Below are 23,460 nucleotides of genomic sequence, written 5' to 3'. Positions count from 1 at the left end.
CATATCTCAAATAACTTATTGTTTTGATGGTCTCCGGTGTTCCTGGTTCCTGTCTGTCCAGGACCCAGTGATCAGTGATCAGTGATCATTGATCTTTGTGGAGTGCTGCGAAGGCAGTGCTTAGTTTCTAGTCTGAAATGAATCCATTAAAATGCAATCTACATATGCGCATATTGATAAACTTAAACTATAGACTAGATATGAGTACGAGACGTTGATGTGCGTTCGTTGTGGCAGACTATTCGATTGGTGACCAATAGATCAGAGGGTATATATCAGGGTATATCAAAATAGTGTCTGGATCGAGTTAAACGAGATGTGTGAGGAAGCATCAAATGAGAGACTTAGTTCTGGAGCGATTGCTTAACGATATGGAGTGGGCTTTAAACTAACTTAATCACAATCCTGTTGCCCTCTGATCTCGCCTAGTGCGCTAATTCAAATCAATATGCATTGGTGAGTATAAAAGTGAGTGTATAAAGTGTATAAAGGCGGGTGGAATTCAAAAATTGTACTCTAGGAATGTCAACTAAGATACAATAAAATAGGAAGCTTCTTTTAAAACTCATACAAATATGACATTCCCCTTTACGAATTCCACAGCCACCCTTGTGTCTATATAAGGTTCTATTGGATGCCCCGGAAGACGGCGGACGATCGTTCTGTGGTACACGGATTATCTTCGTTGTCTTCGCCAGACTCAATCCCCTAGAGCATCGCCTTGCACTCGCTCTCGGCGATGCTGTGCTGGATGCAGTGGTTGATCTCGGCGAATCCCGGACGCTCGCTCGGCTTGCGGTTCCAGCAGCGACGCATCAGCGCGTAGACGGAGAGCGGCGTGTTGTCCGGACAGCCGAGCACACTGCCCTCCTTGATGTACTTGATCACCTCCTCGTGGGTCAGCCCGAAGTACGGCTGCAGGGCGAAGGAGAAGATCTCCCACAGGCAGATGCCGTAGGCCCACACATCCGACTCCAGCGAGAACTTGTTGTACAGGATGCTCTCCAGCGGCATCCAGCGGATCGGAATGAAGTCATTCTCGTCACCCTTGTAGTAGTCCTGCAGATAGATCTTGTGCGAGAGCCCAAAGTCGGCGATCTTCACAGCCATATGCTCGTTGATCAGGCAATTCCTCGTGGCCAAATCCCGGTGGACGAACTTGCGCTCCGACAGATACAGCATTCCTGCCGCAATGTTGGCGGCCATCTGCAGCAGATGCAGCTCGTTCAGCTGCAGGCGATCCCGTGCCGGCGCCTGGTGGGTAGCATATGGCGAGCAGGCGCGCAGGAACTCGCTGAGATCGCCGGGTGCCATGTACTCGAACAGCAGGCACATGGGCCGGCCCAGGGCGCACACGCCCAGCAGCCGGACAATGTTGGGATGATCGAACTCGGCCAGCAGGCAGGCCTCGCGCTCAAAGTCCATCTGCATCTGATCGCTGGCGTCGTCCTTGAGCATTTTCACGGCCACCAGGAGGTCCTCCTGGTCGGGTACCAGCCCTGGAGCTCTGGCCTGAAAGACCCGACCGAAGGCTCCCTGCCCCAGGGATCTCACATAGACTATATCGCCACGTGGATACTCCAGCTTCTCCAGGCGGGCGTTCGGCTTGGAGCCCTTCGCGTCTGGCATACTGGTCACCGTGGTGAGAGCCACGCAGTTGCTGTGCACCGTGGCCGTGCTCCGGATGGTGCCCCACTTGGCCAGCGTGTTGGTATTGGCATTGCCTCCGAGGGTTTCCCGACTGGTGTTCAGATTACCGCCGCCACATTCTCCTCCGCCGCGCATGGACACACTGCAATCGACGGTGGCCGCTCCCGGCGGTTGGGAGTAGTCCTTGTGCTTGGACAGCTTGTATACAAGCAGGATCATGAGGTGCAGGGCCACGATGGCCACGAAACCAATCCCAGCCAGCAGGAAAATCATCGATGGTGTGAAGAACTTCTCCATTTTGATGGGTGTGTTTAAATCGCCGGCATTGGGGTCTACATAGTCAGCTAAAAATGCATTAAAGGTGTTAGATGGAGATATAGTTAGGAAGATCGATCTAGACTTACGGCACATGGGTATATCGCAGTGCTGCCAGCGCACAGACTCATCCACTGTGTAGCACCAGGGATGCGGCTCTTCTCCACCAGCATTGCGGCAGTAGTTCTCACCCTCCAGGAGCTGATGGAAGACCAGGGGAGGCTGGAAGTGCTTGTGCGGGTACTGGGTGTCCCAGCGCTTGACAGGGAATGCCTGACTTGGACACGTTTGCTGTGCCCATGTAGAAGCGCCCGTTCCCATTGCGGCAGTCATCTATGGAGGGATGGGGATTAATATTGTATTAAAGGAGATTCATGGGGTTATTCCAGATAGTAAGGACTCACAGCTCACTTCCGACTCCTTGAGTTCGGTGAGACCAATGTAGGAGCAGTTGGGTCGCCGCATGGAGGCGTTGTAGTGCGGCAGGGCGGAGCAGTTGGGCAGCCGGAAGTGGCCACGGCTCTTGATGAACATGTTGCGCTCCTTCTTCTCCTCGATGAGCACCCAGTCGTTGTAGCAGAACTGCAGGTGCGTGGCCTGGCAGTCCTCGAAGCAGAGAGGAGCCTTCACGGCTCGTCCACCCTCCATGTGGCAGTTGGGAAAGGCATAGGCGCAGAGCATTTTCTGTAGGTGATTGGGGTAAGTAATGTTAATTTACTAAGGATTTATTGGGGGCTTAAACAGACCTACAAGCAAAAATCATCTTGAATTATTTAACCTTTTAAATCAAAATTATACCACTTTAAGATGACGTTTATAAATAGGTTTATCAATATTTACTATGGATTATTTTAAGTTTTAATAATCTTTGTCTAAAATTTAACTCAAGAGTTTTTAAAATTATAAACTTGCGCTGCGTGTGCATAATTAGACTCTAAATATAAGATCCCTTATCATAAGCTTCTACAGCTTCCGATATCTCTAAATTCATAAGGTGTTTTCTGACAGACGGACATGGCTAGATCGATTCGGCTATTGATCCTGATCAAGAATACATGATAAAGAACATACACTTTATAGGTTTCGAATTTAATGTAGTAAACTGGGTAGAACTTTAGAAAAAGAAATTTTCTAATAACTTATACAGAATGATGTATGACATTTTATGAATAGTACTGTATAACTTCTTGAAATATTTCTACTGCGGAAGTATAATCCTATAATCCTATATTTTTGAACCGTCTTAAGTGCCAACTCACCTCGGCTGCCTCGCGGCACAGACCCGTGAGATCGGAGATGAGCTCGTCCCACAGCGCCGTGGTCACCTGCTCGTTCTTCCAGCCGCCGGTGGGGTCCTCTAGGCTGTACCACACCTGGCCGGTGAGGTACTCCTTGCACACCTTGCCGCTGTACGGAGCGCAAGTAGCCGTTCTCCTCCCCGCTTCCCGCTCGTGATGCCGCTGGTGGTGGCGCCGGGTGACGGGCTCCTCGATGGCGTTCAGGGAGTTCGCGTGCGTGGCGCTGGTTAGGAGAAACACGCACAGCACCAGGGCAGCCAGGCTTGGCTGCCCTTTTGAGCCCGGGTCCCCGAAGCACCCGCTCAACCCCCAGCCCCACCCCCACCCATTGCCCGGCAGCCATGGCTGTGTTTTCTGTGTATGTCTTGTTTTCAACACCGATTTCAAGCGAATATCTTACGGACATCCATTTCACTGGATTACACTAGTCTAGGAAGACAGAATCCTGAATTTAAAAGATTATATAGAGTAGAAGACCAAAATTATCCGGTAAAATATTTGTTTATTTGCGCGCTCACTACTCGACGACGCCTTTTCACCGAATACCACAAAATGCTGACGACGGGATGTTTCGCCACCCGTAGTTCCCCCTTAGGGGTGGTTTCCTGACACGAGAACAGGGTTGTTAAATGCGCGGCAAAGGACGAAAGTCCTTTATTCTGACGGGGAACGAACTTCACAGCCGAAATGTTTGTTTATATATTTCTACTACTTTCTCTGCTGCTTCTCCTCTTCCTTCCTTTGTTTTTCCTCTTGTTTTTCCTTTAGCTTGCGCTCTTTTTGCTTTTTCTTTAACAGCACAGGATCATCGAGGTCCTCATTTTGGTCCCTTTGATCCTTCTTGTCCTCCTCCTCATCGGGAATTTGTTCAAGTCCCTAAAAAGAAACAGGGCTTTACACACCTGAGCGGGCAAGAACTCTGAAAAACACTACAAGAAAAACTCAGAAACAAGCAATTCGACTTCCCAACTAAACGTTTCGTTTATTCACTTTTGCACTTAAGCTTAAACGGAAAACTTTACTTAATTCAAATTATTTAGTTTTCTCATCCGGTATGGCATCCAGACCCTGCAATAAAATAAGGACGATTCTGTATTGAGCATATTTGTTCTTTAAACTATGAGGATGGACGTGCAAAAGTGGATAAATGTTTAATATAAACAAATATGGATGGAGATGAATCAGTTAATTAAAATGTTTAGTTTTTGAAATTTGTTTTTAGAAAATGAAATAGAAATCATGCCAGAAATTTAATGCACCAAAAACATTTTTAGTTTTAATTCCTTAAGATTAGAATTAAAAAACAGACAAGAGCATTATAAAACAAAGATAGATAAAAAAAAAACAAAAAAATGCAGGAAAAAAAAAACACGAATATACTAGAAATTAGAGAAATTGTTTAAATGACAGAAGTGTTAATAAGAGTAATGAGTGTTGACAGAAACACTGTTTGAGTTTAAGAAATACAATTTTAAATTAATTAATTAGGGATCTAAGAAAAGTTATACATGAAAAGCGAAAACAATAAAAATAAACTAATAAATATACAACGCACTTGAAAATATAACGTAAAATATAACCAAATCCCATTTAACAAGTGTGTTTGAAAATTAGTGCAAGCGATAATGAAACTATGGCCGAAAATCGGGGAAACACATAAATAGATTAGTTGTAAGCAGTCCAGACTGTAGCAGTATCACTTACGTTCATCTTGTAGGGATTGTCGGTCAGTCGGAAATCGCGCTGGTACATAACTCGGCCGAAACGCTCGTCCATGTTGCGCCGGAAAGCCTGTAAAGCAAACGAAAAATATCAGAAAGTGTACCGGAAAGTGTCCTTTATCGAATAAGATTCCTTGCGGCAGGTGCGTAGTTGAAAAATGTTAAACAAATTTCGATTGGTGCACAGGCAGCTACGGTTATATAAGAATTTCGAGCTGCTGGGCCAGAAGACGACCCTGGAACTCACATTGCCGATCGTCAGCTTCTGCAGGCCGTACATGGCGTATATGGGCACCGACAGGAGCGTGGTGATGATCACGGCGCCAGGTAGGATTTCGAACCACATATTGTCGGGGAAAAGGTTTTTGTTATGATATTTTCCACAATACGACACCAGGTGTGACCGCCGCTCGACCGTTAAAATATACAGAGGCCCCTTAAAAAAATATACTAAACAAGGAAATCGGATTAGAGATGTCACAGTAGCGATAACAAAATAACAGTGACATGGATTCACTCTGCTACTTTGATATCAAAAAATTCAGTGATCATTTAATTTAATAGTTTACTCATATTTTGGGGGTTAACATAACCCTGCTATATGTGGCTTTTCATTATTACTGCATTTTGTTTTCTAATAATAATAATTAATAACTAAAGATTTATTTATTTACCTTGGAATTTATCGAGTTTTTTTCAACCATGAACATAATTGGTTTCCAAATAAAAAATAATTTTGTTCAAATAAAAACTATGACCATAATATAATTTGACAATTAAGGATTGCAAAAAATTGTAAATTAACTTCAACCGCAAACAACATAGTTATTTATTAATGAAACATAATTGGTTTCCAAAAAATAAAATAATGTTGTTCAAATAAATCCGACAAAAATATAAAATTTAGAATTGAAAAGAAAAATGCATATAAAACTCGCGGTTTTTTGCTCTAACAATATTATATACTCCCGAATAAAACATTTATTTGCTAATTTAATTATTGTAAATATCATAATATGTTCTGCTCTGAATGATAATAATTAATTTAACAATTAAAAATAATTTTGAAAGTTAAATACAGTTTTCCAATTATACTGTAAGTATTTATTCATTCTTATTAGAAAAATCAAAAAATGTGTTTCTCAACAACAAAAGACGTTTTAAAAAATGTCAGTGTAAAATATAATGTGTGTGACCGTATTTCGTTCAATTCAGTTGTGTATTTTCCGGGTATATTTAGCGGTGTATCTGCCATTTTTTTGCACTCAAGTCTCGGTCCTACAATTCTCCATTAACAGTGACCAAGGAATTCGCACAGAGTTCCGACCGCAACAACAAGAACAACAACAAGACCGACGAATCAGTGGAGATGGCCACCAGCGGAATTGTCGAATCATTTCCCACGGGCGCCCTGGTGCCCAAGGCGGAGACGGGGGTCCTCAACTTCCTGCAGAAGTACCCGGAGTACGACGGACGCGACGTCACCATAGCCATCTTCGATTCCGGCGTAGATCCCCGGGCAACGGGACTCGAGGTGAGTTGGCACTTTTTTGCAGACGCTTTGTACCGGCCTTTAACTGGTGCTCCTTGTATTGGTCCTCCTTGTGTCTCCTTCATTTCTGTTTTTCTTCCGCATTCCGTTTTCCACCTGCTTCGCATTTGACCTATTTTTTCATCTCCCAACCAGACGCTTTGCGACGGACACACCGTTAAAGTGATCGAGCGGTACGACTGCTCCGGATGCGGGGACGTGGACATGAAGAAGAAGGTGACGCCGGACGAGGGTGGCAGTCTGAAGGGCCTGTCCGGCAACACGCTCAAACTGAGCCCAGAACTGATGGCCCTGAACACGGATCCGGACAAGTCAGTGCGTGTTGGCCTCAAGAGCTTCAGTGATCTGGTGCCCTCCAAGATAAGGAACAACATCGTGGCCCAGGCCAAGCTGAAGCACTGGGACAAGCCGCACAAAATAGCCACTGCCAACGCCAGTCGCAAGATTGTCGAGTTTGAGTCACAAAATCCAGGTGAGACTAGTCCATGCCTTTGCTGCAACCGAGTAACCAATGTATTGCCATCACAGGGGAGGCCTCTAAGCTGCCCTGGGAAAAGAAGATAGTTAAGGAGAACCTTGACTTCGAGCTGGAGATGCTCAACAGCTACGAGAAAGTGTACGGCGACATCAAGACGTCCTACGACTGCATCCTCTTCCCCACAGCCAACGGTTGGCTAACCATCATTGACACCACGGAGCAGGGCGATCTGGAGCAAGCCCTGCGCATCGGCGAGTACTCGCGTACGCACGAGACCCGCAACGTGGACGACTTCCTCTCCGTGTCCGTGAACGTCCATGACGAGGGCAACGTGCTAGAGGTGGTGGGCATGTGCTCGCCCCACGGCACCCACGTCTCGTCCATTGCCAGCGGTAACCACAGCTCCCGCGATGTGGATGGCGTGGCGCCGAATGCCAAGATCGTGTCGATGACCATCGGCGATGGCCGGCTGGGCTCCATGGAGACGGGAACAGCGCTGGTGCGGGCCATGACCAAGGTGATGGAGCTGTGCCGCGATGGCAAGCGCATCGACGTGATCAACATGAGCTATGGGGAGCACGCCAACTGGTCGAATTCCGGGTAAGCAAGTGTGAATGACCTGGCGGCAGCTAATCCCAGAATTGTGGATGTTTTTTAGTGGGTCTGGGTCGGAAGAAATGCGTCGCAGAAGAAAGAAGACAAGTGCGTCGAGGTAAATGACATGTGAAATCCGAAAACTCACACACTGCAGTCCTCTTGTCTCCGACACATTCCAGCCGACACACTCCGCTTTCTGATAACCATTGCTCGAAAAAGAGTCCTAATCTCTATCTCCAATCTCTTGCAGCCGCATTGGGGCCCTGATGAACGAGGTGGTCAACAAGTACGGCGTGGTATGGGTGGCCTCGGCCGGCAACCATGGACCGGCCCTCTGCACCGTGGGCACTCCGCCGGACATCAGCCAGCCCAGTTTGATCGGCGTGGGCGCCTACGTCTCGCCCCAGATGATGGAGGCCGAGTACGCGATGCGTGAGAAGCTGCCCGGCAACGTGTACACCTGGACATCGCGCGATCCCTGCATCGATGGCGGCCAAGGCGTGACCGTGTGCGCTCCGGGCGGTGCCATTGCGTCCGTGCCGCAGTTCACCATGAGCAAGTCGCAGCTGATGAATGGCACAAGTATGGCGGCACCCCATGTGGCCGGCGCCGTGGCGCTGCTCATCTCCGGACTGAAGCAACAGAACATCGAGTATTCGCCGTACAGTATTAAGCGGGCGATCAGCGTCACTGCCACCAAACTGGGCTACGTGGATCCCTTTGCCCAGGGCCATGGCTTGCTCAATGTGGAGAAGGCCTTCGAGCATTTGATGGAGCACCGGCAGTCCAAGGACAATATGCTTAGGTGAGTTCTGTTTAGAGAGAAATCAAATCGGGGGATTAGTAATTGCAATAGAAAGTAGCTTGCGGAAACCGGTATCATTAGTGAACATTCATACGCGACCAAAATCGACTTAGCATTTGTATGAACCTGAGCAATAATACCGGTTGTTATTTCTGGTTTAATAATCTTTTTTAATGGATGAACAATTAAAATGCAATTGCAAATATCCCACTTTTTCTGATTGCAAGCTTATCAGGTATATGATATAAAAGCTTTCCGGTTCTAAATTTTAATGCACCCTTTATAAGCTGATAGCATATCACTTTTGTTTGCAAACATTAAAAATTTTGACAATAGAACACAAAAATGTTGTTGGTCATTTTGTAGTACATGTAGTACATATTACTAAATTGTATTATCCGCCTAACTCATCGCTTTCTTTTGGATTTAATTTAATTCCTTAGGTTCTCCGTGCGCGTGGGCAACAACCAGGCCAAGGGTATCCATTTGCGCCAAGGCGTGCAGCGCAGGTTCATCGACTACAATGTGAACATTGAGCCGATCTTCTTCAACGACAAGGAGGCGGGTCAGTAGATAACATTGGTAATTGGTAATTGGCATTGCAGCTGTCACCTTTCGTTCCCTTCCTAGATCCGAAGGACAAGTTCAACTACAATGTGCGTCTGAATCTCATTGCCTCGCAGACCTGGGTGCAATGTGGAGCTTTCCTGGACCTCAGCTACGGCATCCGTTCCATTGTGGTGCGCATTGATCCAACTGGCCTCCAGCCAGGCGTCCACAGCGCCGTGTAAGTAGTCGAAATGTCATCCCGAAATGTTTCCCTTTGTTAATCTGAATAATATGTATAATCTAGGATTCGTGCTTACGACACGGACTGTGTGCAGAAGGGTGCCCTCTTCGAGATTCCCGTCACAGTGGTGCAGCCCCATGTGCTGGAGTCTGACCACAGCAAGCCCGTGTTCGAACCCGCCTCCACCAAGGGGGACAATAGCGTAGAGTTCCAGCCAAACACAATTCAAAGAGACTTTATCCTGGTGCCGGAACACGCCACTTGGGCGGGTAAGTGTGCTGCTCCCAAAAATGTCTGTTAAGTTACTAATTCCACACTTGCAGAGCTGCGCATGCGCATCACCGATCCCAATCGTGGCAAGGACAGTTGGCAAGTTTTTCGTTCACACAAACCAGCTGCTTCCCAAGCAATCCTGCCGCAAGCTGGAGACCATGAAGATCGTGCCAGTCGGTTCGGAGCACGAAGCCACCATGGTTTTCAAGGTTAAGGTGAGTAATTCGAACTATTCTGCTCCCTGAATTTCTCTAACGATTAAAAAATTTTGCAGTCTGGCAAGATTCTGGAGCTGTGCATTGCCAAGTATTGGTCCAACTATGGCCAGAGTCACCTGAAGTACAGTCTGCTCTTCCGTGGAGTTGAAGCCCACAACCCCAATGCCTGTAAGTGCCTGTAGCAAAGTGTCCAATGGCAGCATTGATCTCACAAATCTGATACTCTGCAGATGTTATGCATGCCGGAAGGGGCATTCACAAGCTGGAGGTTGAGTCCTTGGTTTCGGAGGACTTGCAGCCGCTCTTGCAGTTGAAAAACGCCGCTGTGGTGCTGAAGCCCACCGAGGCTAAGATCTCGCCGCTAAGTGCCACCCGAGACGTGATCCCAGACGGTCGACAGGTGTACCAGAACCTGTTGGTCTTCAACTTGAACGTGGCCAAGCCCGCGGAGGTGGCCCTCTATGCCCCAATCTTCAACGACATGCTGTACGAGGCAGAGTTCGAGTCCCAGATGTGGATGCTGTTTGATGCGAACAAGGCATTGGTCGCCACCGGCGACGCCCACTCGCACACCTTCTTCACAAAGCTCGAAAAGGGCGACTATACCGTGCGACTGCAGGTGCGGCACGAGAAGCGCGAACTGCTGGAGAAGATCTCGGAGGCCAATTTGGTGGCCGCCTTTAAGCTTACTAACATGCTCGCTCTCGACCTTTACGAGAACTACAACCAATGCATTGTGGGCGGCCGCAAGTTCGTCTCTGGCCTGCTGAGAGGCTCCACCCGGGTGCTGTACATCGCCCCCATTGCCCAGGAGCGGCTCACCAAGGCCAATCTGCCCGCCCAGTGCGCCTGGCTGAGCGGCAATCTGGTATTCCCTCAGGACGAGGCCGCACGTCGCGTGGCCCTGCATCCCTTCAACTACATACTAAATCCGTCAGAGAAGAAGGCGAACACAAACGGATCCAGCAACGGATCCAATGCTGCAGGATCCCCAGCAGCAGCAACCGTCGCCGTCGCTGCCAATGCAGCCAAACCGAAGGCTCCGGCCACTCCCCAGGCAGCCACCTCGGTGAACAATCCCGCTGCCGGCGATGGAGTCACGGTGCAGAGCGACCCGCCGGTGGACAGCAATGCCAGCCCCGCTTCGCCCAAAAAGGGCAAGGCCAATGCCGACGATTATGCCGAAAGCTTGCGCGACTTCCAGTGCTCGCACATCGCCAAGTGTGGTATGTTGATTATGAGATTACCTTTTAAGCTTATATATTCAAACGTATGTCTGTCTTTCAGAGCTGGAAATGGCGGAGAAGATCTACAACGAGGTGGTGGCTGCCCATCCAAAGCACCTGCCGGCCAACCTGCTGCTCATCCAGAACATCGAGTCCACCCAGTTGAAGGTGCAACTGCCGCTGACGTTCGCCAATGCCCAAAAGACATCTCCCCCGCCGGAGGGTGGAGAGAGTGCCGACAAGCAGAGGGAGGACCAGAAGAAGATGCGCAGCGCCCTGGAGCGCATTGTCAAGCTGGCCGATAAGGTGATCCAGGAGACCGATGTCGAGGCACTGCTCTCGTATTACGGCCTCAAGAACGATACTCGATCCGATGCAGCAAAGATAAAGACGTATGTTGGGTAATTGTTTACCAAAATGTTCTTTGTAACTTTAATGTGTACCCTCCTTAGAAACATGGACAAGCAAAAGAACAATCTCATCGAGGCCCTGAGCAAGAAGGGTATCGCCCTGGCCAAGCTGGCCGTTCTGGATGATTGCGTGAAGGATCGCCTGGCCGAGATCAACGATCTGTACACGGAGATAATCAAGTTTGTGGATGCCAACGACACAAAGGCCATTCAGTTCGCCCTGTGGCACGCCTATGCCAATGCCCACTATGGTCGCATGTACAAGTTCGTGGTCAAGCTGATCGAGGAGAAGCGCACCCGCGATCACTTCGAGGAGCTGGCCGCCATCAATGGCGCCCTGGGTCACGAGCACATCCGGACGGTCATCAACCGCATGATGATCACCGCCTTCCCCAGCAGCTTCCGTTTGTTCTGAACGCCGATCCGCAAGCAGTAGACCCACAACAAATATTCACGCTTCGATGCGCTCATTGTTTTTTGTATCTAAAATAACCAATATGTATATGAATAAATGCTATTAACTGAAATTTGAAATGGTAACATTATTTTGACGAATTTTACAATCAAAATTATATATAACTCTGTAATTACATATATAGCATTTTATTTACTTATTGATAAGAGCGTTTCGTGCTCATGGCATTGAAGATAGGTTTAATGATTTAATTCGTTTCTTACGCTCAGAATGTACGCATTACAATTACTGATACTTGGGTTCCTGTTCCTGCTGCTTTTGGGAGAATCCGCAACCATGTCGCACTTCCCGCGGATCAAAAGAAGTGAAACAGATTGGCCGGAAATCGAGGCACGAGCTAGTTTTAGTATTACATACACCACAACGAACAAAAAATGGCTGGAAAGGGCATCCAAAACATCGACAGGACGATCAAGTCGTAGAACCGAAAATCCGTAGCAGCAAATTAACTCATAATAAATTCACTCATAAATACAAAATTATATTAGGCGAATAATACCAAGTCCAACATATGTAAAAAACCAGAAACTGATATAGAATTTAAATAAATTGTTATTATTTCTTTATTATTTTAAAATTAAAAACCAGTGAACTGCTTCAAATCCGTTTTTTTACTTCCTGGGGTCGACAGTAATATTTAGTAATATATTACAGAGATTTGTTACGATGGTAAAAAATGATTTACAAATTTGGATGTTGATTTTATTTAAACACAAGAGAACTTTAATTTAATACATTTTTTTTAGGATTTGTCTAATAATTTAACTTTTTTAATATTTTTAGGTTAATAAATGGCAAATTGCACTCCTTATCACTTTATTAAATAAATTTATAATACAATTCCCATAAACAACAAACAAGGAAGGGGAGTCGGAGGGGTAAACAAACTCATTTAATGTATTAGTGGCAATATGTTCTTATTGGCAACTGTTTACAAATAACACTGTTTAGTAAAGCGATTTGTCCTATTAATGCCATTAAAGCTCAACCAAACCTTAATATAATTTAGTTATTCCATGTATTCCTTAAATCCAAAATGAGCCATTAAAAATTGACCAAAATAAAAGAACTAAAAAGTATCGGAAAATTTAAATTTTCTTCAACCGTTGCACCCACTACTGTGGTACTTTTCAACACTGGCCCTTGGTAATTCAGCCAACTCCGCGAAACGGTCATACCAATTGCAGCAAAAAAACAAAAAACAATGCAGACGCGCACGCGAGAGTAAAATGGGTAAGTTTGACAGAAAAACAGCAGTTAAACAGTGAAAAATGAGCTAATAGTGCGGCCAATTCGATGAACTCGCAGGTGGCAGGGGAAAAGTCCAAAGGAAACGTATAGAAAAAGGCTTTTCCTGCTACGTAGTTACAATAGGCTTCCGCCTGAGTGTGCATGTGTGTGTGTGTGTGTGTGCGTGTATGTATTGGCCGATCGATTTTATTTTGCATATTCAAGGACAAGCGAAGTCCTGCGGGAAAGTGTGTCCCGGTATCCACCGAAATGGGGCGGAGCCGGAAAACATATAGACCGTGCTCCCAAGAGCTATGACTCAGTAATCGCCAATCCCCGGGACATTATCAGCCCCGCAATCAGTGTACATGCATTTGTTGCTCAAGTTTCAAAGCCCCCTTCCGGCCCACTCCCCTCGCTCACCCACTGCGTCTACTCCGGAGAGGACAAACAATGGCCCCTTGCAGCCGGATGACAAATGCGGGTGCAGCAACATCAAGAAAAAGCGATTAAGCATTGTGACCCGACCATCCAGATACCCTCTGTTTTGTTGCACAGCAAGTGTGTCTATCTTAAAAAGCAGTTTAACAACAAAAGTAAGGATGAATGGATACATTCTTTAAATGTTTTCACTTCCTTCCCACAACCGGCTTTATACCATCTTAAAAGAATATATCTATTGTTAACAATAATTACTCACATAGTGAAGAGAGAATATTTCCAATATTGTGTGCTTGTTTAGGTTTTAAAACAAAAAACTCCATATAACATTAAGACTCAAACAACTTTGTATACGGAACACATTTGTTTTGGGAGAAATTTTGTTAGCTAAATGCTGTACCATCGTAGTGAAATCAATAAGACCTACAAATTATCTTAATACTTTAGAAACTGTTAGGTAATTCTTAAAATCACTTATATCAGGACTAACTTAAAACCAGAAAAATATACCTTTTCGCTCCATGATTAAGGGGTATAAAACAAGGCAATCGGAATTCTGTGTCAATGTGCTCACGTACTCCTGCGTTAGTGTGTGTATGTGTGTGTGTGTGATGGGAAGGGGAAGGGTGAGGGGGAGCGGAACTTTTGGGTATGCAGGAGATTTGTGTGTTTTATTTTATCATATTCAAAAAACCATCTGCGTCGGCGGATCGATCGTTAAAGAAGATATTTATTGCCTAGGGTATTTCCCCCCTTCCTTTTGCCCTCCACATCAAAGATAAGGGACCCTGAGATTTGCTTTTGTGCGGTCGCTTATATAGTATCTGTATAATATTATGTACCCAAGATCTTAATGTGTTTATTTTTGTACATTCACCGCTTCCAGAGTATCCACAAATTGATTTATACGAATTCCTCACTGAGTCCGAACTGCAGCAGTACTACAATGCCGTCAAGTGAGTGACCCAAAAAGCGGAAGCAGCTCCCCCAACCCAACCAACCAACCAACCAACTAACCCGCCCATGTGCACTTTATGCTCCCCCCGCAGAAACGAATTGAAAATAACGAACGCGGCCCAGTTCAAGTATGCGGCGGACGAGGATTTGCGTTTCATTGGGCTCTCGCGCCCGGAAATCCGGCGGCTGCGAAAGTTCTACGAGAAGCACTTCCCCCACAGCTACCTCAGCAAGATCAAGCGTCTGCTGCAGGCGCCCGGCACGATGGTGAAGCGGGAGGAGGGGCCCGGCGGCGGCGGCAGCGGCGGAGGTCAGATGGCGCTCGACGGCACTGGGGCCTCCTCCTGTTCCTCGCTGGCGGCCAAGAACGGGGCCAGTTCGCCGGGCAAGGTGCCCAACAACAAGCACATCATTCCGGCGGACTCCATTAGTGTGAACAAGCAGCTGGGCACCGGCGAGTTCGGAATCGTGCAGCAGGGCGTCTGGTCCAATGGCAGCGAGCGGGTGAGTAGAGTGATCAGCCCCAAATTCGCCCCAAAAGTAATCCAATCCATCTGCTACAGATCCAAGTGGCCATCAAATGCCTGTGCCGGGAGCGCATGCAGTCGAATCCCATGGAGTTCCTCAAGGAGGCGGCCATCATGCATTCCATCGAGCACGAGAACATCGTGCGGCTGTACGGCGTCGTCCTGGCCACAGACTCGCTCATGCTGGTCACCGAGCTGGCCCATCTGCGCTCCCTACTGGAGTGCCTCAAGGATTCGGGACTGCGCGTCAGCTTCCTCACCATCCCCACGCTCTGTGAGTTCGCCCTGCAGATCTGCAATGGCATGCGGTACCTCGAGCAGAAGCGCCTCATCCACAGAGACCTGGCGGCACGCAATATCCTAGTGTTCAGCAAGGACAAGGTCAAGATCTCCGACTTCGGACTGTCGCGTGCGCTGGGCGTGGGCAAGGACTACTACAAGACCAACTTCAATGTGAACCTAAAGCTGCCGATCGCATGGTGTGCGCCCGAGTGCATCAACTATCTGCGCTTCACCAACGCCTCCGATGTGTGGGCCTTTGGGGTCTGCCTCTGGGAAATGTTCTCGTACGGCTTCCAGCCCTGGGCGGCACTCACTGGCCTGCAGATCCTCGAGGCCATCGACTCGCCCAACTACCAGCGACTGGAGCAGCCCGACTGCTGTCCCAGCGAGTACTACACACTGATGATGAAGTGCTGGCAGGATGATGCTGCCAAGCGACCCCGTTTCGGTGAGATCTACGACCAGCTGCCCGATATGAAGCCGGAGCAACTCAAGGCGGTGGTGAATTGTGCCGAGCCCAAGAAGGACCATCTGCTGTATCGCCAGGGCGACATTATCACTGTTCTCGACCGCAACACGGGCACGCCCTTCTGGAAGGGAGTGCTGAGCACCGGGAAGACGGGCTACTTCAACCCCTCCAACACTGTGGCCTTCCTCGAGGGCCTGCCCAGCTCAAACCGCGATTGCTTCAGCCGGGTGAGCGACCACCGGATCAGCAAGCGCAAACTGCGCACTGAGATGATTTCGAAGCCACAGAACGACTTTAAGCACACCGGCCATGTCGGCATTGATGGAGCCACCTTTGGCGACATAGCCTTTCTGGGAAGTTCGCAGAATGTGAGTTATCCAGTCGGATTTATTTATATAACTTGTATAACTTATATGCTTGTATTTGTTTGCCTCTTAGTACAATCACGTGCCCAAGCAAATAGTGACGCCCTACAAACCCTCGGAGGACATTGAGCAAACGCCGCTCCTACTGCCGCCCACTCCCACGAGTCCGGATTCGCTGCAGACAGCCAGTGGATACTTCCCAGAGGGAGCCAGCAGAGGAGGCGCCATGGGCACCTCCATGAACCCCACATTCATTCCATCTGCCGAGCACACGCCCAAGCTGATAGCCACTAACGGCCAGAGTTCATTCGACTTCGCCAGCGGGTCCACCAACCCGTTTTTTCTCAACCGAGGCGATGATGAGCTGGAGTTTGGCATGCAGAACAACAACTACGGCGTCGATGGCAAGAGTGTCCATTCGGGTGAGGCCAGCTGGCGCCCCAGTTCCCGAAGCATTGTCGACGATCCGCACGAGTATCACGAGATATCCGATGACGAGATGACGGCCGATAAGCTGGACTTTGGGCCATCCCTGCTGGACGAGATCAACTCGATGTTTGGATCGATTAGCGGGGCATCGGGCAACCAGCCCAAATCGCCGGGCTTTGATCATGTGAACAGCAAGAACGAGTTTGCCGAAATGTCTGCCAAACTGGGCCAAAAGAGTGGCGACACCAATGGCAACAAGCATGGCCATGGACTGCTGCCAACGCTCTCGAAAAAGAAATCGTCGGGCACTGTGAAACCGATTTCTGTAAAAGACGAGAGGATTCTGAACCATGCCATCGATATGGCCAACGAGATTAGTGCCAGGTGAGAAAAAGAGCACAGAGGACAAGCATAGTCGGTGACTTAAATCGTTTCCTCTCCAATTAGGTCAATGATTGATCTGGTCTCTGATCAGACACCCGCCATCCACAGTCCGAAGCGCAAGTTCAGCTTCAGGTTTCCGCATTTAAGTAACAATGGTGGCGGTGACAAGGCTGGCGGGATAGGAGGAGCCAGCGGCTCCGCCCACACTCCCACCCACGGCAACGCCTCGCCCTTTTCCAAGAAGAAAAACTTCACCGAGGAGCTGCAGAGCATTCCGGACATACAGGTGAGTGCAAGTTGAGGGGGTAGATCAGTTTAGTTACCCAGTAGCGCTACGCCATCGATCCCTGGCTCTCAAATAGATTCTAATCCTCGAGTTTTGTCTACACTCTGCTCTGCTCTTTCTCCTCCATCCTCCACATCGTTGCCCATTCATTTCCCCATTTTGCGTTGCTTTTGCATTTGCGTTTGGCATTTTGTTTTGGTTGTTTTCTCGTTTTGTTGCTCCTCCATCGAACCGAGCAGCGTTTCCGCTCGCTGAGCGAGATCAAGAACAGCACCGATCTGCGCGTGCCCATCTTCGACAAGGAGAGCTCCGACTTTCTGTTCCAGAAGTCGCGAGAGATCCTCAGCAGGCCGTTGAATCTGGAGCGTGAGCGGGCGGCGGATCAGCCTCCCAAGAGCATCGACGACAACATCATGGACATTGAGAACACACTGAAGGCGCTCAATCTGGACTTCATGCACACGTACACGGAGCTGGACAAAAGCGACTCCAACGACACCATACTGAACGACCAGCTGCCGCAGCTGGTGAGTTTGGACGATGGGATCAGCAGTGCCACCGGCAGCCTCAAGTCGGCGGTCTACAGCTACAGCAACGGCGTGCAGACCATGTTCGACTTCAATGCGGCCACCAGTCATCTGGACAAGCATCTGCAGTACATGCACAACCAGGCGCAGCTGAACGCCGCCGCTCCCGTGGATCCCAAGCCCATGGAGGACAAGCGCTCCAGCACTCCGGACACGGGCTTCGCCTCGCGGGACACCAACATCTCGCTGTCGCGCCGCAGCAGCCAGAAGTCCAGTTACAGTCCCCAGGAGAGCTTTCACTTCCCGCTGAAGTCCGAGGCGCTGTTCAGCGCCCCGCCAGTGGTCATGTCGGGTGGCTATGCCGGCCTCAAAGAGGCGGAGCTCGGCTACGAGCGCTTCGGCAACGGGGCGACCAAGCAGATGCTTGCCAGCGCCTCGCCCATCAAGTCTGGAGCTGGATTGAATGCCAGCAGTGGCTCCGTTTACATGGGCTCAAAGGGATACCGCCAGCGTTCCACTTCCTTCAACGAGAGCTTCAATCCCATATCGCCGGTGCTATCGGAGCAGCCACAGCGGGAGCGGGGCGTCATCCAGCGGCAGGTAAGGCTGGAGCATCAGCCACCTCTGCCACGCCGCTCCGCCTCGTACAAGCCGCGCTCCATCAGAGCCCGCACCCTGCGGCGGCTGAGCTACAATCCCATGACCCTGGACTCGAGTTCATCCAGCGGCGAAGAGGCCGCCAAGCCCAGTCTGGCCCGCTCCGAGTGCGACATCCGGACCAGAGTGGCGGCCAGCTCGAACTCCTCGTTGGGCAGGCGCCGTCGGGCGGGCATGAATCGCCAGGTGCAGTCCGCCTGCCATGACGAACGGGAGGCCATTATCTCGCCCCGTCAGATCTACGGCTCCAATTCGAGCATCAAATCGGCACCGCACTACAACTTCGGAGGCCAGCGACGCAGTTTCCATCGCGGCGGAACTAGCATGATGGGCGCCGGCTACGAGCAGTTCCAGTACGACGAGCGCATTTACGACTTTGGTGGCCGTGGTCCGGGCAACAACTACAACATGGCACATGCCAGCTACTTGAGTTCGTGCCAAAAGGCCAGTTATCTCTTGAACGGAACCGAATTGCCCGGTTCCGGGTCGGGATCCTCTTCGGCTGCCTCGTCGGCCGTGCAGGCCACCTACAGGACGGCAGGGGGGGCGACCACACAGCGACCAATGAGCGGCGGGGCGGCCCTCCATGAGTTCGACATCAGTCGGCTCACGGGCAAGAGTCCCACGTCCACCAATTTCGTGGGAAGTTCGCCGGAGGAGTTAAAGCAGCGCCAGCTTTCGGTGGGCTCCCTGCTGGCGCCCAGTAACAAGGTGACAAAACCGCAGCGACCCACGGAGTTCCACTGGCCGGAGAAGATACATGCATCGGCGGTGAAGCAGCACGAGATGCACTGGCGGCAGATGCAACAGCAGCAGCACCAGCAGCAACTGTCCACAGCAACGATTATCAGTGGAGCGGGAGTGGCGGCAGTGGCAGGAGCAGTGACCAGCACCAGGCGATCCAGTGATAGCTCCTCCTCGTCCAGCACCGAGAGCGGAGATGAGTTCCAGTTCCGGCGCGAGTTCGTGGCTCCACGAATTCCGCCCAGTCCGGCTCCATAACTAAGGAAAATGCTGAAATACGTACTCAATTTACTGTTCGGCAATGTGTTGTCCGATTAGAGGCGTGAGGCAGATGGGAATCCGGATCCGGATTTGGATCCAGATCCGTATCCGGGTAGCAATGGCTTGGGCGGTGTTGTGTTTGTGCTACTGTCTGTGTGTGTGTGAGGAAGCGAGAAACGAGATACGAGCGGTGTGTGCTGGCGTCGAAGAGTAAATTGAAGATGTATTTACAGCGAATAGATTATATATTTTTTGGATTTGAATTTTTTGAAGCGAGATGAGAGTGTGCCTTATAGGAAAACACCGAAGACCTCTCAGAACAGATAATAATGATGTGCAGATCAGCTGCACAGCTTCCAAATCATTGCATCATTCTATCATTGCATCATACCATCAACCGCTTATCTTCATCAGCTCAATTATGCATTCCCCTTTCTTATTCGGTTAAATTTGGCGAAATAGGTGTACATTTTTTGAAAACTTTTTTTTTTTTCAGTAATTCAGAGTTCTGAATTCAGTTTAAACTCCCTTATTTCGTTAAATTTAAACCAAATTGGAAAGGGGAATGCCATTTCCATCTCCCTAGCAACAAGAAATACTCTATTCAGTAGCCTAAAGTCAATATACAAAACGTTTCTTCAACTTTTCACTACAACAAACATATATAATACAAAGATAATGGCTTCCAAATGGAATAGAAAATGTTCAATAAATTTTTTGTAATACAAAACCGAACAAGAGCTTGGTGGTCGAAAACAGTATTTCAAGGCACACGACAAACACTCACACTTTTTGAGGGGACTCCAACTAGACAGGGTATTACCCATTGCCAGTCGGTAATTATAAGTCACACACAGACACAGACAAAGGGAAACAACCAGAAAGACAGACAGACAGACAGACAGACAGAGAGACAGACAGACAGCACACAAAACTGTTGACAATCCGCAGAACTTGTCCACATCAAAAGACATTCGTCGGAGCAAGAATCCCGTACGGATTATGTGCCATATCCTGACGCTTGCATTTTTTATGAAACCAAAGCTAAAACTAAACCAAAACCAAAACCAAACGAGTTAAATGATACCAAAACCAAGAGAAGCATTTAAGCTAACTTCAACTAGAGTGTCGAACCCTTAAGTATCTGTAAGATTGGAGATTGAGGTGTCAAGTATTGGCCTACCTAACCCACTAAGCAAAACGAAAACGAAAGCAAAACTAAATTGAACTCCAACTTGAATTGCCGACGAACATTTTTGATAACCTCACTAAGAATATATATTATATGGATTATACTTACTAAAAGATTTTCGCATTCTATGCATTTATGGATAAACTCAAATTGAAAATATGATATACAGATTATATATACACCCACTTAAATCTAAATCAACCTAATTATATGTATACAAGTATAAAGGCGTATGCGGTAATGTAAGCATTACGGAACATGATATTCTAAACTAAGCGTTTGAAGCGTTTCACCCCGAGAGAAAATTAACATTAAACTAAATGAAAACCAAAATTTACTCAAGTATTATACAAGAAACCCCAAATGAACTAAACAAAATTCAACTAAGCAACAACTATTTAAAGAGGAGAGACGAAGAGTTTGCATTCTAAGAACCAAACACGTTAATTGGTAATCAAAAACAATGAAAATGTTGTGCATACTTAAAGGGATTTAATAAAGAAAAAACTAATTCTGAATTTAAATTCAAAGCCTGTTCCTTAAGATTAATTAATTTCATTTATAGTATTCCTGGCACCGCTTTAGTTGTTATTATTTTCTATCCCAACATTTTCATTTTGTACAATTTCATTTCCACTCATTCTATTCCAACCCCCCCCCGCCACCCCGACAGTCGCTGATCGGCAAGGAGGGACTGGAGGCCTACAACAGCCTGATCGAGCGCAAGGCCCTGCTGGACATCGGCCCCAGCCCGGCGGCCACCTTGCTCCGGCACTTGGACACCGACGAGTTCGACCTGCAGAGCCTGCACCAGTCGCACCAGCGCCCGATGACGCTGCCCACGCGCGGTGCCGCCCAGCGGGTGCGCAAGGCGGAACTGGCCGCCGGATTGAGTCGCCACAATGACGAGAACTCCAACTCGCTGGAGGCCTGCGAGAGTCCCAGCTATATGACCCACGGCAGCTACAAGTTCCCGGAGGCGCCGCCGCCCTCGCAGCAGCAGTCGGAGCCGCCGCCGGAGTCGCTGCCGGAGCCGGAGTCACCGAATCCCATTCCGCTGCCGCCGCGCGAGGGCAAGAAGCAGGTGAAGACCAGCACGAAGCGTCATGTGCGCAAGTATCCCCTGATCATACCGGCCAACGGACTGCAGCGCACCCTCAGCAAGCTGACGGATTTCGGGGAAGACTCCGCTGGCAAGACTCCGGAGTGCTCCGCTCACACTCAACAGCCGACAAGCAGGGCCATCGAGGTTGTGGCCGCAGTCCGGCCAAACAGCATGCGCCGCCCGTCGCGTGCCTCGGAGCGGGAGTACGAAAACATGCCGGCTTCGGGCAGTAGTGAATCCACCCACCACACCTACCAGAACCTGGACAAGCTGGCTCCTGCGGATGCTGCCGGCCTCACGGATACCGCTTCGCTGCAGTTCGAGTCCATCCTGGAGGCGGACTCCGGCAAGGAGGGCAGCCTGCAGTCGCCGGACGTGACCGACGGCTTCTACAACTTCTCCATTCAAAAGGAGCACTACAACAAGGCCAGGGAGGCGGAGTTCGAGGTCACCCAGATGGCCGGGCTGTATGTAAACGACGACGAGCTGCGCAACCTGGACATTGAGAGCAGCCGGAAGACAGCCACGCCGGGCAGCAGCTGTAGCGCCAGCCAGCAGGATGAGGAGCCGCCTCCGGCAGAGCCTGCTCCGGAGCTGAGTCGACGCTTCTCCAGTGCGGACAGCGAGCTGGCTGGCAATGCCCTGTTCAAGAAGGTTCGAGCCTCCGTCAACATGGCCATGAATCGGAACTCGGTGGCCGAAACCACTTCGTCGGGCAGCAGTCAACCAGGAGGAGCTGCTGCCAAGCCGCAAACCGAAGCCGAGTACTTTGCAGCCACTGCCGCTCGTCTGGCGGACTCCAATTCGGTGAGCTGCGAGGATCTGCTGGAGTTCTCCGACAAGAAGCCCAGGGGATGCGAACGCGGCGTGGACTCTGATGAAGTGCGCATCATGGTGAAGGTACTCGGCAAAGATGTGAGTTAACTATATTATGATTACGATTATGAGCATGACTTCAAAAATATGTAAATTCATTTAAGAAAGTGCAGATACATGCCTTTATATTTTATATCAAGATATAATAACAAAAAAAATATATAAACTTGGTTAAAGGCTGCACTTTATATTTGAAATTACATCTTATAAATAAATTTATTTGAATTTTCACATACCAATCGTTGTCTGTTCCGCAGAGCACGCCCAATCGCTGCCTGGGTGCCCTGGAGTTCATCAACTGGGACGTCCACAAGTCCATCAAGCTCATCAAACTGCAGAACCTGGTCAGCGAGGCCAATCTCAGCCTGGAGGCCTCCTTCGAGGCGCTGCAGCAGCACGAATGGGATCTGCACACCACGGCCCACAAACTGAATGGCCTTAAACTTTAAATACTCCTCTAAGGCCCCCCACTTTCGATCGCCTTGATCTGTCTGTTTTAAACGACCGCCGTTGCCTTAACCTCATTACTATCGTTTCGTAATCGTAAGCTAAGCATTGGATAGACTTAAGTTTCTTGAACGTAACGTAATCACTGCTCGCCATTGGCTTCCTTCATTCGGATCGATCGAATCTCAGCATGTACTTATTCACGCATGCTTGGTCTGCATGCAAGTTACTACCAGCATCAAAATACACATTTATACACCTATATAGAAATTTTCAATAAATTATAAACTTTTTTATATACAATTTTGAGTATGAAACTATTTATTTTTAGATTCATTAAAACCAGTTTGCTTGCAGATTCGATTTTGGAAACATTTAAAAAAAGAGTTAGTCCTAATAATGCTAGATATTTATAAAATACAATGACTTTTTAAAAGCTTTTCTGAGCTTATTTATATTCCAAAAAAAAAGAG

General features: G+C 48.6%; 4 protein-coding genes across 6 annotated transcripts; 2 read left to right on the top strand and 2 right to left on the bottom strand.

Annotated features, from left to right (window-relative positions):
* Window positions 1-576: 576 nt before the first annotated feature.
* LOC128255205 (tyrosine-protein kinase transmembrane receptor Ror2) lies at window positions 577-3,669 on the bottom strand. The gene is given in 6 exon segments (XM_052984779.1): window positions 577-1,994; window positions 2,055-2,223; window positions 2,225-2,298; window positions 2,370-2,649; window positions 3,225-3,527; window positions 3,529-3,669. Coding segments are annotated over 6 exon segments (2,253 nt in total). The 3' UTR covers window positions 577-708.
* A 294-nt stretch (window positions 3,670-3,963) lies between these two features.
* Window positions 3,964-5,463, bottom strand: LOC128255220 (cGMP-gated cation channel alpha-1). Of its 2 annotated transcripts, none has more exons than XM_052984800.1 (3): window positions 5,232-5,463; window positions 4,968-5,054; window positions 3,964-4,139 (listed from the first exon to the last, which is right to left on the bottom strand). In XM_052984800.1, exons 1-3 carry the CDS (start codon window positions 5,328-5,330, stop codon window positions 3,972-3,974), a joined length of 354 nt encoding a protein of 117 aa, XP_052840760.1. In that variant the 5' UTR covers window positions 5,331-5,463; the 3' UTR covers window positions 3,964-3,971. The 2 variants fall into 2 exon arrangements, with proteins under 2 accessions (XP_052840760.1, XP_052840761.1); XM_052984801.1 differs by lacking the exon at window positions 3,964-4,139 and adding an exon at window positions 4,220-4,331 and having other exon boundaries at window positions 5,232-5,445.
* A 766-nt stretch (window positions 5,464-6,229) lies between these two features.
* On the top strand, window positions 6,230-11,867 carry LOC128255202 (tripeptidyl-peptidase 2). Its single transcript, XM_052984775.1, is given in 13 exon segments — window positions 6,230-6,518; window positions 6,672-7,008; window positions 7,065-7,614; window positions 7,862-8,416; window positions 8,860-8,981; window positions 9,047-9,203; window positions 9,270-9,475; window positions 9,530-9,570; window positions 9,572-9,694; window positions 9,754-9,865; window positions 9,928-10,923; window positions 10,985-11,315; window positions 11,376-11,867. Coding segments are annotated over 13 exon segments (4,068 nt in total). The 5' UTR covers window positions 6,230-6,353; the 3' UTR covers window positions 11,749-11,867.
* A 1,074-nt stretch (window positions 11,868-12,941) lies between these two features.
* On the top strand, window positions 12,942-23,290 carry LOC128255198 (activated Cdc42 kinase-like). Of its 2 annotated transcripts, XM_052984767.1 has the most exons (8): window positions 12,943-13,041; window positions 14,366-14,435; window positions 14,529-14,940; window positions 15,000-16,082; window positions 16,153-16,892; window positions 16,956-17,178; window positions 21,233-22,579; window positions 22,798-23,290. In XM_052984767.1, the coding sequence occupies exons 1-8, from the start codon at window positions 13,038-13,040 to the stop codon at window positions 22,987-22,989; spliced, it is 4,071 nt and encodes a 1,356-aa protein (XP_052840727.1). In that variant the 5' UTR covers window positions 12,943-13,037; the 3' UTR covers window positions 22,990-23,290. The 2 variants fall into 2 exon arrangements, with proteins under 2 accessions (XP_052840726.1, XP_052840727.1); XM_052984766.1 differs by lacking the exons at window positions 21,233-22,579; window positions 22,798-23,290 and adding an exon at window positions 17,418-21,083 and having other exon boundaries at window positions 12,942-13,041.
* The last annotated feature ends 170 nt before the right edge of the window (window positions 23,291-23,460 follow it).

The sequence above is a fragment of the Drosophila gunungcola genome (assembly GCF_025200985.1).
Source record: "Drosophila gunungcola strain Sukarami chromosome 2R unlocalized genomic scaffold, Dgunungcola_SK_2 000006F, whole genome shotgun sequence".
NCBI classification, from domain to species: Eukaryota; Metazoa; Arthropoda; class Insecta; order Diptera; family Drosophilidae; genus Drosophila; species Drosophila gunungcola.
The sequence above is the reverse complement of the archived record's forward strand: the minus strand, read 5'-3'. Positions and strand labels throughout refer to the sequence as shown.

Coding starts and splice junctions, on each gene's coding strand:
- LOC128255220 (XM_052984800.1), bottom strand. CDS start 5,330: ATGTGGTTCGAAATCCTACCTGGCGCCGTGATCATCACCACGCTCCTG. Junction 5,055..5,231: donor AGAAGCTGACGATCGGCAAT/GTGAGTTCCAGG, acceptor TTTGCTTTACAG/GCTTTCCGGCGCAACATGGA. Junction 4,140..4,967: donor ACAATCCCTACAAGATGAAC/GTAAGTGATACT, acceptor GTTTCTTTTTAG/GGACTTGAACAAATTCCCGA.
- LOC128255198 (XM_052984766.1), top strand. Junction 14,941..14,999: donor GGTCCAATGGCAGCGAGCGG/GTGAGTAGAGTG, acceptor CATCTGCTACAG/ATCCAAGTGGCCATCAAATG. Junction 16,893..16,955: donor GCCAACGAGATTAGTGCCAG/GTGAGAAAAAGA, acceptor CTCTCCAATTAG/GTCAATGATTGATCTGGTCT.